Source organism: Antennarius striatus, chromosome 21, assembly GCF_040054535.1.
Source record: "Antennarius striatus isolate MH-2024 chromosome 21, ASM4005453v1, whole genome shotgun sequence".
NCBI classification, from domain to species: domain Eukaryota; kingdom Metazoa; phylum Chordata; class Actinopteri; order Lophiiformes; family Antennariidae; genus Antennarius; species Antennarius striatus.
Window position 1 is genome coordinate 1,291,092 of NC_090796.1, and position 14,600 is coordinate 1,305,691.

General features: G+C 41.0%; 1 protein-coding gene across 1 annotated transcript in view; it reads right to left on the minus strand.

Moving 5' to 3' along the window:
* dnah9 (dynein, axonemal, heavy chain 9) overlaps positions 1-14,600 on the minus strand; it is a 141,666-nt gene that overhangs the window by 88,214 nt on the left and 38,852 nt on the right. Inside the window, exons 33-36 of the mRNA XM_068304950.1 lie at positions 11,885-12,041; positions 10,896-11,000; positions 4,984-5,141; positions 3,968-4,106 (exon numbers count right to left, since the gene is read on the minus strand). Of these exons, the coding sequence (XP_068161051.1) occupies positions 3,968-4,106; positions 4,984-5,141; positions 10,896-11,000; positions 11,885-12,041 (559 nt within the window). The remainder of the gene's footprint in view (positions 1-3,967; positions 4,107-4,983; positions 5,142-10,895; positions 11,001-11,884; positions 12,042-14,600) is intronic.

Genomic DNA, 14,600 nt, shown 5'->3' on the forward strand with positions numbered 1-14,600 from the left:
TTTCCTCCAACCATGAGAATAACTCCTTCATCTTAAACTATTAGGCGTGTTTATGATCTATTTAATCAATTTCTCTGCAAACAAGAATTTTAGAATTCTGCCCGTCTCAGCGCACACCTCTAGTGAGGCTGTAGAAATTACATGTTTTGTAGGAATGACTTGTTTCTATTGGCTGTAGTGTTGAATTGTAGGTCAGCTTCATACCTGCTCATTTTAATGGTACATTTTAATCACAGTGTAAAGATCACTGTACTGAGGATGGATCACTGTTTGGAGCCCATGTTTCTTGATTGAATGTATTTCATCTCAGTAAAGATTTACCTCAGTTTACGTCGTTAATCGATTCCAGGAGATTCAAAAAACAACGTGAGCTGATTGAACTTGTCTCTAAACTGAATAGAACCATTCCCAATTCTGTACTGTAATTAATGAATCAATGCATTTTCAATAGTATTTGGTTTACATGAATTCCTTTTATGGTTACAAACAACATAGGGGCAGCAGTGGCTCAGTGGTAGAGCGAGCGGTAGGGCGGGTCGTCCAAAGTTTCAAAGATCGGCGGTTCAATTCCCGCTCCCGCCCCCCCAAAAAAGACACCACTGCCGAGCCACCCCTGAGCAAGGCGCCGTCCCCCTTACAAGTTGCTCATTCGGGGGGGAACCGCGAAGGAGCTGCCCACCACTCTTACCTCACAGGCCCCACGTGTGTGTGTTTGTGTGTTCAGGGCCTGTACACACAAACACACACACACACACACATTATATATATATATATATATATATATATATATATATATATATATATATATATATATATATATATATATATATATATATATATATATATATATATATATATATATATATCCATTCCAGGAATGAGCCAGGAAGAAATTGACTCACTGATCCACACCACCAGGATCTACAGCGACGACATAGGGATGTCATTCGGATTAGACAAATGTGGCCGGATGGTATCAAGAAGAGGCAAGATGATCAGAACTGAAGGGGTTGACCTACCAGGGGCCAGGATAGAAGACATCAAGGACAGCTAAAAATACCTTGGAATCCTTGGCAATCATGAGGAGGCCGCAAGGAAGTCATCCACAGCCAAATACCTCCAGAGAGTAAGGCAAGTCGTGAGAAGTCAGCTGAATGGCAAGAACAAGATCCGAGCCATCAACATGTATGCACTGCCGGTCATCAGATACCCCGCTGGGATCATAAGCTGGCCAAAGGAGGAGATAGAAGCCACAGATATCAAGACTAGAAAGCTCCTCACCATGCATGGAGGGTTTCACCCCAAGTCCAGCACCCTGAGGCTGTACACTAAGCGGAAAGAGGGAGGCCGAGGACTAGTGAGCATCAGGGCCACTGTCCAGGATGAGACATCAAAAATCCAAGAGTACATCAGGAAGATGGCCCCAACAGATGAACTGCTCAGTGAATGTCTTAGACAGCAGAAACCTAAGGAGGAAGAGGAGGAGGAGGAGACAACATGGAGGGACAAGCCCCTACACGGCATATACCACCGTCAGATAGAGGAAGTGGCTGATATCAAGAAGACCTACCAATGGCTGAATAAAGCTGGACTGACAGACAGCACAGAGGCACTGGTCATGGCAGCACAAGAACAGGCCCTAAGTACAAGGGCAATAGAGGCCAATATCTACCACAGTAGATCTGACCCAAGGTGCAGGCTATGTAAAGAAGCCCCAGAGTCAGTCCAGCATGTGGTAGCAGGGTGTAAGATGCTAGCCGGGTCAGCATACATGGAAAGGCACAACCAAGTAGCTGTGATAGTGTACAGGAACATCTGTACCCAGTATGGACTAGAAGTACCCAAATCCCAATGGGACATACCACCGAAGGTGGTTGAGAACGACAAGGCTAAGATCCTGTGGGACTTCAGCTTCAAGACCGACAAACAGCTGCTGGCTAACAAACCGGACATAGTGGTGATGGACAAAGAGCAGAAGAGAGCAGTGGTGATAGATGTGGAGATTCCAGCTGACGCCAACATCAGGAAGAAGGAACACGAAAAGATTGAGAAATATCAAGGGTTGAAAGAACAGCTGGAACAGATGTGGAAGGTTAAGGTTAATGTGGTCCCCGTGGTAGTAGGAGCACTTGGGGCAGTGACCCCCAAACTGGAAGAGTGGCTCCAGCAGATTCCTGGAACAACATCTGAAGCCTCAGTCCAGAAGAGCGCAGTCCTAGGAACAGCTAAGATACTGACAGAACCCTCAGACTCCCAGGCCTCTGGTAGAGGACCCGAGCTTGAGGATGACACACAGATACCACCCCACAAGGGTGAGAGGGACATTTATTTATTTATTTATATATATATATATATATATATATATATATATATATATATATATATATATATATATATATATATATATATATATATGTATATATATATATGTATATATATATATATATATAATAAAATGACATAAAATTCATTTTATTTTTTTCCTTTTTAAAAAAAACTGACACATAATCATGAACGGCGTGACTCCAAATGATGCAAGCCGTGGTACTGTATACCTGTACTTTAACAAATGTCAGTAAAGATGTCTAAGTAACTCATTAACAGTGGGTTTGTGATGTGATTGTTCAGTCTATTTGCTGTCACAGGTGTCAATGGTAGATGTTCAACACTGCGTTTAATTGGTCTTACCACTACCAAACTAATGTAATTTGAGCATTGCTTCAGTTCCCTGTAGAGTTTATTAGCAGAACTACGTGTCACTGCTCTCACAGCGCGGCTGGCAGGAAGAACAAGAAAAGAATGAAAAAGAAGCAAAGACGAGCTGCGGAACTTCATATCCACATTGAAGAACCACATGTTAAACTGGAGAGAATACTGAATATACACTTATATCCATTGATTTGTAGTTCCAGTCCTTGTAAATACTGCTCAGCAGAAGTGGTCTGTTCATTACCATTTGACTTCACTGCTGCTACTTTTGTAATTGGCAGCAGAACTCTGTTAAGCAACTCTGAAGAGGCTAAAAAAGTCTAATTATGCTGATATCTAAAAAGGTCTGGAGTGTCATAAAATCGCAATAAAAAGGAAGTCATCCAGATTTGAGGGCTAATTATGCTGCTTACCTTCGTCTCGAAGCTCGACTGTAAGAATTAGTCAGTGATGTGACCAACAGGGCGAGATCTCTACTCCCCCCTCACCTCTTATCGCTCACATTACATCATTACCTTTACCAGAGAGGTTGTTCCACCACCCTCAGTGTGAATTAGTTGGTTCAACTCTCAACACATTTCATTTACATTTGTCAGCTGGGTGGTTTGTACAGTATATTGCCCTTCAAAGGGGGAAGAGATTCGATTTTAAGGGGCATCAAAGGGCAAACAGTGGGGGGGTATGTGCTCAATTTTTCTACATTTGTTCATTTTAACACAATTTACCACTGAAAAAAAGCATTAAATCCTTATTTACCCTACATTTATTGGTATTAGTACATATAATATTAAGAGAGCAGATAGGAAGCTAGTTTTAGTTACTTTGACAAGCTGCAGGTTCGAATATTTAAATAAAACCCCTTATCTGTATCCTCACTGTAGGACGTGAGGAGAGCATCACCATCTGAGACCTGAGATCTACACATTTCTATTAAAACTGTACAAAACTGTCAATCTTTGTCCTTTTTGATTTTGATTTGATTTCTTATCAGTTAACTCTGTAAAGGCTATCAGCTTAAATAAAATCTAAACTTTTGAATCACTGACTGGTTTTGTCGTCCTTAAAACGTACACTCATGATTTTGAAGTCACCGATGTTCTAGAAATGAAAAGGTGTGTGTGAGAATATGTGATGTATAACTAAATGTTATTTAATTTGGAAATAATGTAATTATTCATGCAGCCTTGTGCTAACTCTGACACAATACATGACATAAACTTTATTGTAGCGCCTCATCCTTTCTGACAGGACGGCCTACCTGTTTGGACAGCAGCTCTTTACACAGCGTGTAGAGGGTGATGAACTTCCTGGCGAGGACCCGAGCATTAATGAAGCCCTCGGCCACCAGCATGATCTCACAGATGAGCTCAAAGTCTGGCACCACCATCGCACACGGTCTGCGGAGAAAGAGAGGATGTCTACAATGGATAAATCCTGGATAAATGAATATTCCGCCATCTATGGTCCACATGAATGATACCCTTTATACTGAAATCCTCCATCTCAACCAAACGACACACAAAGGGACAAAAGGCGCATCGAACTTGCAGAAAAAGTCTCATATTTTATACGATTCCAGTTCTGAGGAATGTCTGAACTGAAACTGGGGACTTTTTTTTCATGATGTTGGAGCAAAAGGATTTTAATCTATTATCACCTTTGAATTTATTTTCAGATTACACTATATATTTACATAATTCAATACAATTAAATACACATTGGGTCACTTCTATGTATGTTTGTACAACTCATTATGCACACATTGATTCTGGACACACATTTTCAGTTTCACAATGATAAATACCAACATATGCTGAGAGATTATTTTACACATTTACAGATACGCAGGTCAGCCGTTTGTGCATATTGCATTTAGATGTTTTTAGCTTTGAGGCCAAAGGAAAAATCCTGTAATTCAGAAGAAAACATTAGCTTTCCAAATCAGTTCAGTATCTCTGCGTGTCTGCAGAATTTGTCTGTGACTGATGAGCTATATTGAGGATTGAGCACCAAAACCCACTGAAGGGGAACAGTTTGTTCTTGAAATGATTGAGATACAAACAGCTAAAACTAAAGCCCTAGTGGTTTGACCCGCTTTACCTAAAGCATCACATTTTGTTATTTAGACAAACTGTCTCACTCATCAAAAGAGAGAAATAACTGGATCTTTTATGGGATTGAGAAATTTGGACGTGTACAGTCGTAAAACCCCATAAATAGCAGTATTGTTTCTAATTATTTAAAGAATACACCTGTGTGAATTTCTTGACTCACCTGAACAGAGCCTTGAGGTTCTCTGGGAGCTCCGTCCTGCCGGCGTAGCCCGGATTCATTGTGATGAAGATGCCCACAGATGGACAGAGACTCACATCCTCTCCCATGAAGTTAAACCTCTGTTTCTTATCTCGAATGGCATCCTGGATGCTTTTCACCTGCACACAAAGTCAAATGATTTGTTAACCCGTTAAATAATGAGGTATCATCTGCAAACATGCATACAAGCAAAGGTTTATGTCAAGTTATTAAAGGTGGATTTTTTCTTTTTGTTAGTACTAGTACTAGATAGAAGTTTTCAGTACATTAGATAGGAGTGTTTTTGTCATGTGCATGCGACAGGTGTAAAAATATTTTTCAAAAATGTGAACTTCCTGTGCACAGATTGACTTTGAACCATAATAGCCATGTGATTGGTTCGATTTGATTGTCTGTTTGTTAGCATGGACATTGGACAAAATTATTTGCCTTATAATTCTCAACAATAATGTTAGAAATATGCAAATCACATGTATATCCAGTCATCCATATTTAATGAGGCTCCTTTTACAATCCAAATGTTATGATCTTTGAATGTTTCGGCCTGTACATAAATGATAGAACTTGTGAGGCACAGAATACAGCATATAATAAGTCCCACAGTAAGATAGGAAAACCACTATGTTTGAAAAATTTGTTTGGATTATTTTCTTTATTAATGTTTCTATTGAAATAACCAAGTAAATACTATTTGACTTTTATTTGGGCTGGTGCAGCACTTTTAACCTGACCTTCCTTTTTCCAATCACTGAGGTTATCATGATTTCTCCTGAAGAAAACCTCCTACCTGAACACTCCTTCTATTCCATGAACTCTTAGGAGACATTTAAGGCGAGTTATAAAGGAGGTAGTGGCTACAGTGCATTATTGGGCCAACTGAAATGAAAAACTAAAGTACAACAGTGTCATCCGTTATTGTGAAGGCCTGCAATTTTATTTTAATGTATTTCAGCCTGAACTAGCACAATAGAGTCTCACTACTAGATAAAATTATCTTGCATGAACTCCAGTGTCTTGGCACTATTTTCAGAAAGTTTCAAACACCAGTGATCCGCCATAACTATATAACTACTGATGGAGTGAATAACACCGAAGTCTTCACCATGGCCCACCAGGATGGGATCGATTAGGCAGCATCTCCACATTGTGTCAAATAATAAGTTGTTTTAGATGTGAGTAGTCTGACAAGCACAAAAATTGCAGGTCTTGTTTGCTATTTATTGTCTGCAGTAGTTGATGCCCACCTAAACCATAAGGGAGGACAGCCAATCAACCAGCAGCAGGGTCATGGGGTTAAAAGGCTCCTGGATGATGGACAGCCAGCTTATGTTTTCTAATCACACAGAAGAGCTGCTGGAGCATTTCATGCTGCTCCTGACAGAAATGTGTCAGAACACACAGAGCACTGCTGTTCAGACGGACCAGTCAGGATCTCTGTGCTGACAGAACCCAACCCAGGAAGCATGGAAGACAGTGGTCTTCATGTTTTCATTTACATCATACAGGTGAATTGTGTTTCTACCCTGGAAAGCTACATTTAATCCATCCCAGTCTTGTAAAAACACCAAATCCCACTAAATTATTTAAAATATAGATTTTTATTAACCAATAGGCATGCATAATTTGCTTGTGCATAATTAACAGGAATTTGTTGAGATTGATTTTTCAAACTTTTTTGCATTGTAATCTGCCGCAACTTCTCTGTCTTCTTCTGATTCGCCATCCTCTGTCATCAGTCGTCATAACGTAAATTCCATGGCATTAAGCCTGATTTTCACTGACAAGCTCCACCAGACTGTCCCCCAGCCCTCCTCACTACAAAATTATATAATCATGTAACACAATCAAATAGTTATATTAAAGTTCAAATTAAAGATAATGTTTCAAAAGAATTGCAAAAGTCACAAGAACACACATTCTACATCTTTACTTCGCAAAAGAGAACGAGATCCAGTTTAAGCTGATGCTGTTTCCATCCACCAACTAGCAAGATCCTAATCTCAGATCTTGCTCATATAGTCAGCGCGACGGCTTGTCTCTCAAGTAACTCACATATCGATCACCTTGTATATCAAAGTACTTCTGTATTGTTTTTGCTGATGGGTTAATCATAACGAGTCATAGTCAGTCAACACAAAACAGGTTTCCAGCTGGTGGAACACCGACATGGGATGTTGTTTCAGAGGTCAGTTAACCCACTCCAGACACAGCCTGTCCAGTTATTACACCAAAGCGCATCTTGTCTATTTCAACATGAACATGAGACACACCTTCAGCCAGGGTTTAATGCACACGTGTCAATCTGAAGGCCCCGGGGCCAAATGTGGCCCTCCACATCATTTCAAGTGGCCCGGGAGAGCTTTAAAGGTCAGAGTGTGTAAAAATAAATAGGTCAAAGGTTTGCTTGACTAAAACTACATTACCCACAATGCAGTAAGTAAGCCTATTTTAACTCTGACTTAACGTTGTGAGCAAAGTTAACGTCCTAACTTGTGTCTGATGTTATTTTTCTTTATTGATTGATAGTTTGATCCTTGATTGATGGAGTTCTGTGGGTTTAATAACCTGATAAACTAAAAGGATTGATGTTAGAACAGAGAAACAAACAAACATGTTTGTCATGTTTGTAACTTGAATAAGTAATAAATTCAGAGTTATTTAACATGAATGAGTACTTACATTTATTTTTACATTATATTGAGTTACATTTAGTCACATTTATTAGTTACATCTGGCCCTTTGAGGTCAGCCATGATGCTGATGTGGCCTTTGGGGAAAACGAGTTAGACCCCCCCTGTTTTAATGAATGGATGAGCAGTTGAGGCTCAGTTTGTCTCCAGTATGATTGAATAAGATATCACAGATTAATTCTGTGTGTCTTGGCCTAAAACTCCCCGCCTGCGAGAGGCTTTATGAATTTTACATGCTTGTGGTAAAAGAGCGGAGCGAGTCGACAGCTGGAAAGAGGAGGAACATCTCTTCACGGATGAGTACGTGGGTACAGATCACTCAGTCATACTAACACAACAGGCATGTGGGGGGGGCAGTACAGCTGCAACCCCCCCCCCCCCCAAAAGAACATAGAACAAACAAAAGTTTTTATAAGAACATCACCAGGATTTGTTTTTGGTTGGTTTTTTAAGGTAAAATGACCCAATTCTTTGCTTCTACAGGGACACAAAGGGAAGTGAAATACCATAAAAACACATTTTTTAAAAGTGTGATCCGTTGGGGTTCACTCCGTCTCTTTCAGCGAGCAGCATCGGTGAACTCGGTGTCCGGGCTGGAGCAGCGGTACAATTCCACCAATTTATCTCCATGTTGTTAAGCCTGGTGGCCTTCTGTTTGTCTCGGCTTTATTTAACCCCGAAGCAGCCAAACCGTGTGCGTTACCCCAACACGGTCGTGAGCTGTGCTCACTGCTCACACTGTCACAGGATGGATTAGAGGGGTGTGTGTGTTTGTGTGTGTGTGTGTGTGTGTGTGTATGTGTGTGTGTGTGCTGCTGTAAGAGATGGCTTCGTGTTAGCTTCACTGAAGCAGACTGAAGATGCCAGCTGTCACAAAGAGGCGCTCCTCTGTTGTCAAGGTCTGCTTCTCCAGGTATAAGACCAGCGTGATCTATTATTCATCTCCACAGGCAACACCTATTCATTCTTCTGACAATCAGGAAGTGCTATGCATTCACACAGTTTATAGAAGAAGGATGCTTTACCTTAAAAGAGACAAAAGGAAGGGCAGAGAAGTCAGTCTTCAGACTCACGATGAATAATGATCCTTTGAGGGGCTCCATTACCATCACCATCATGGTCAACTTCTTCATCAACTAGATATATTTTGCTGTGGCAGTACTGTACATGCATAAAGATAATGTCTGGGGCAGCAGCTTGCAGGATGTGAAGACACCAGAGGGAGGCCAGAAACCGTGGAGAGGCTCCGTTTGATCCAGGATAACAGAATGCAAGTGAGCAGAAAAGCTAGCATCAGCTGAAACACACGGAATATAGCTGATTTCTCCAAAGACTCTGGTTATCAAAGGGATCGCTGCTTTAAGTTACCCACTGTGCAGCGAGCAGCAGATTGTCTAACGCCGTCTTTTTTTAATAGAATGTCACCACGTATGAAGAGAAGGTAGTGGAGGAGAAGAGAGAAGCAAAGGCACCAGACTGACGGAGTTCATCCTGAGTTTCATCATGTGAGTTATAGTGAAGAAATTATTTAACTTAATATACACCGAGTAGAATGAGGCCAATCTAAGCTTTAATCCACTAGTATTTCACCACACCTGCATGACTGACGCGCTGATGTCACTTCCTGGTCATCAAAAGTCAGACACGCCCCTTTATGTTTGATGACTCTGTTTTATTTCATGAAGTTTCTCAGTTATCTCCACCAATAGTTAACATCCAATTACAAAACATACAGAAATTAGCGTCCAGCAATCAAAAACCGTTAATGCTAACAGCTAGAAACCTGACCGAGTCAACACTGGTTCCTTTGTTCAGTCAACATAACATCATTTGTCTCCTACAGGAGCAAGACTCTTGAACTCCTTGAGCAGAAATGCATTGTGGGTAGATTTCCTGCTGAGACGTTCACAGAGATGTGGAGAAAAGAAGGAGGAAACGCCGCAGATGACGCCAACAGAAAAGAAGAAAAGACCACAGGAAGTGACATCAGAGCAAACTGTTCACTGAGTCTGAGATTTACTGAATCATTTTAACATGACACGTGAAATCTGAATCTGTGAGGTGTTCATGTTACGTTTTACTGACCGTTAGCATCAGGCTAAATCCTCTTGACATGCCGTCCATGATCCTGAAGCCTAATTAGACCATTTTCATCATCTTCATCGTCCACATGGAGGCCAGCACAGGAAAATAAATATTTCATGTGTTTCTAAGTTTGTACTAAATATGAATGTTCAACTGTTTGGAATTTAGTCTCATAAGGCCAACCATTAAAAAAATAAAAATAACATAAAATAATGCCTATTGATTGCTTATTTTTCATGCTAAAAAAACCCAGCCCCCTCTTTGCTGTTTCGATAACTGTTACCCTGAATATATCTATGAATACCATCACTTTATGAAATGAAAAGGAGCTCCATAGAGTTCATGTCTGTCTGATGAATTAAGTCAATAATTTACAATCACTGTATCTCTGTTTTTGCCGTCCACCATCTGTTGAGTTAAAAAAAAATCTGTTTCTTTGGCAGCTACATGTTTAGTTCCTCTGTTGGGCACGAAGTAGAAAATCATCAGCCAATACGGAGCGTCCACTCTCCAGATAGCAATATACACAGTATCAGAATGCCTACATAATTATGTAGTGTGGATAAAAATAATGTTTAATTAGAAAACAGAGCAGTTTAAAAACTCTGATTAAAATGTTTGGTGTAATCCATATTTGGCACCCCTATAAGGAAAGATTACTTTCTAACAAACACAAGTTAATATAATTGTTCACAACTGCAAAATCAAGGACATACTCAGAGTAAAACTCTTCTGAGCAAATTCTAATTCATCAACATTATCTGAGCATCCTCAGAGCCTGCAGTCTATCTGTTATTAATGTGGGAAGCTGTGAGCTTCATGACCATCTCCACGAGCGACTAGCAGGAGGCGGCTTTCCATCCTCAGCCCTCAAATCAGATCAGAGAAGGTTCTAATTATGGAGAAGTGCAAAGGGGCCAGCCTTGGTGGATTAGTTTCATAGCTGAGGCAATTTATGCTTGAAATTAGTGATGAAGAGGCTATTTACTTCTATTGGCAACAAACTGATTTGGATAAGACCACTTCTTAAACTTATAAACTCAGCTATAGGGTGAAAACACACAATGAGGTGTCCAGTTGAGATGGAGCTGCTCCTACCTGGACAGCCACCACCGACAGCACCTCCACCGAGATCCTGTTGAACTCGTCGAAGCAGCCCCACGCGCCCGTCTGAGACAGGCCTTTGTAGATGTTCCCACAGGACTGGTGGACAGAGAGGAAGATGCTCAAAGAGATATTCTGAAGGACACCGCAGAACAGGAAGTGGAGAGTCTGACTGATAAGGTGTGTGGTGAGGCAGACAAATCGACCGCCCGATGAATATAAATGGAGAAAACATTCACAGTCTAACAGGTTGAGAGTAGGCGAATGATAACACAAACGAGGCTTCGCACAAATAAAGCAAGGCGTCGTCGGCGTAAAGAGAAGACGTCTCTCGCCTACAGTTCGCCTGACGCCGACGCCAGAGCAGGTGATCAGACCTCCGGAGAGCAAGTCGGACCGAGCAGCTGACTTTTCTCTCCAATTAAGGGACTGAGGAAACCTTCTCTGACGCAAACCAGAGCCGACTGGAGGATTGATTCCGCTTCTGCATGACTGGATTTGAGTAACACGTTGGGGGCTCTGAAGACCAGATCCTGGTGTCTGTTTTCCTGCTGGAGTATATTAGCGCGTTCCCTCCCGACACCTTGCTGCGGTGTGTGTAGCCGCAGGTGCTGCACGCCTCTGTAATGTAATGATACCCCCGTGAAGCCATATCACAAGATTATGTTTATGTCTCCCTTGAGCGCTCAATATGCAGAAAGCGTGTGCGTGTACAAGGGAGCATGATAAAAACGAGGTGCAGGCTGGGTACAGTGAGGGCATTTTGACGAGGTTTAGTCAAGAAATGACATCGTTTAAATAATCAGTTTGTCTTTCAAAGGGGGGAATGGAAGATGAAAAGAAAGAAGATGAAAAGGGAAGGGAGTAACGGTGGGATGATGACTTTAACGATGAATGTATGCCACTTTGCAAACAAAAGCACAGATGAAAAGAAACATGCATAAAATATGCTGCTGTGAATGAACAGGAGAGGCTGTTCACACCTTATAGTCCATCTGCTCGGAGCAGTTAAACACGTAGACCATGATGCCCAGGGCTCGGCCCAGGTCTTTGGTAGTCTCGGTCTTCCCCGTGCCCGCTGGTCCTGCCGGAGCTCCGCTCATGGTCAGGTGGAGGGACTGGGTCAGCGTGATGTAGCATCTAAACCAGAATCAACACACACATGAGCTTCACTGGGGGCTGCGGCCTGACAGACAGCAACAGAAACAGCTTCAAGCTTCAGGACAAGGAGACTTCATTTCAGTCCCGGTGAGAAACGGACTGTTCACTGGTAGATGTTTGGGGTAAGTTTCACATTCAGTTTTAGAATTTATCTGGTTCAATGAAGGAATCAACATTTTTATTTCCAACTTCATTAAACAAAGTCATTCTTTTTACTAAAAAAAAAAATTAGGTGAATTCCAGTAAATATTGTGGATGACTGGAGCACAGTCCAAGATATGCAATGTCACGCTTTTTCCAATTTACGTACATCAAATTTAGTGATTTCACACCTCTGCTGCATTCAAGTTTTATTGGAATTACCAATTTTCACCTAAAAGTAAGATTTTCATTGACATCGAAGATGCATCAAAAGTCAAAAACTTGGAAATCATTTCAACTGTAAGTTTCCCCCTGTCCTGAAGAAACACAGCATCACTATGGTAACAAGATTTGTTTGAAGCTATACCAAAAGATGAAGATTTTAAAAATGTTTTGGGTTACTAGCATATTATTACTGTATTATTACTGTAATTGTCAGTGTTGGTGTGTTTGTTCATCCGTCCGTCCATCAAATATCTTCACAATCGTTGCAGATACAAAGATGAAACAAAAAGCACATGACTCAGGCAGCAAAAGGGACAAAAAAGAGATGATGACCTTGACCTTGAGAAAACGAGGTCAAGGTCAAATTTCAACTTTTGCACATTTTTTGCACATATTTCAGGAACTGGATAAGATAGAAAGACAAAACAAAAGGCGTTATATTCAGGGATACAAGGCAATGGAAATTAGATCACAACCTTGACCTTGAAAAACAAGGTCAAGGTCATATTTTCACTTTTATACCTTTTTAGGTATACATCTCGGAAACCTGACGAGATGTAATCACAAAACAAAAAGCAACATTTTCAGGGAGCCAGAAGCATAAAAATGTGACGATGACCTTCACCTTTGGAAAACCAGGTCAATGAAGGCCAGGGTCAAATGTTGAATTCAGGGGGGTCGCTGAATGTTGCAGTCTCTGACTGCCTTTGGATTTTGTAAGTGTCTGGTCTGATGATGTCTGTTTAAGGAACACGTCCATACATGGACCTTGTTCTGATTGGCTGATTTATTCTCAACCACAGGCAGTTTCAAGCCAGCAAGCCAGGCCTCTGGACCATTTAGAGTTTGACAGTTTGATCGAGCTGGTTCCAACCCTGAGACCTCTGATCACAGGAATCCTGAGAAACCTGCAGAGGAACCAGAGACTAGACTGCTCCATACAGGAGGAAACTGACGACTAGATGAATTAAAACATGACCGGTTCACACCTCTACACACCACTGACAAGAGTTTGACACTTTGGAAGCATCAATGAAGCATTTTAATGTGAAACATTTGTTGGAATACAATGTCCAGAAACAATGTCCTGTATTTTAAACACACACACACACACACACACACACACACACACACACACACACACACACACACACACACACAGACACACACACCTTATTTGTGTGAAGAAGAATACGTCACAGAAATAAATGAGAGTTCCTCCAAGATATTGTACGAGACGTTCATCAGCTAGTCTTGAGTCGTGGGTCTCGTTTTGGATTGTTTGCTGAGTAGAAACCGACCAGCCTTCAGAGTCACCTTAAAATGTTCTAAAAACTCTAAACATTCATCTGCTAATGAGGATCTCTGTGTGACGTCGGTGATGTACAGACGAGTAATTTTCCAGATATGGTCTGGACAGAAACCTGATGACGACACAGATGGACAGACAGATGACCTCATGCCTCCCTGACATTTTTAGTCTTAAATGGCAGCAGAGGGATGCTGTAGTGATCGGGGTGAGGATAAGCATCTTTGTCCTTTAGCTCATTGGTGCCAGACCTTTTTTGCACTACACACCGATTTAATGTCAGACAATATTTTCACTAACAGAAATACAGCAATATAAAATGTTATGGCCAGCATATAAACTGTTTTTTTTCTCTAAATATAATAAAAATGTGAATCCAATGTGCATGCATCTTTATTAGCAACGTCCGAAGGTAGTCATGTGACCGAGGCAAGCATCTTGATAGGTGCGTCAGGAGTGACTCATAGACAGATGTGGACACAAGAATGAGGTCATTTTCATGGCTCGGAATCAGATAATAAATAAAAAGGAAATAATGGAAGTTCCGTATTCTTTCTGTGTGGTCCGGTACCGACTGACCCACAGACCGGTACCGGGGTTGGGGACCACCGGTCCAGCACACAGTTGGGCTACAATGAAAGTACCAAGTTGAAATCATTCATTCACAAATTGGAGCTTTGGCATCTAAAAAGTAAAATACTGTATAATGTGAAACATATAAATAAAAAGTAAGATTTTGCACATTTTTTGCATGTACTGTATTTTGAATATTTTGCATATTTGGATTGATTATAACTCAAAGTGTTTAAAATCAAACTTTTTTCATGGAGAGAATACAAAAACTACACAGGAAACACTCCAGA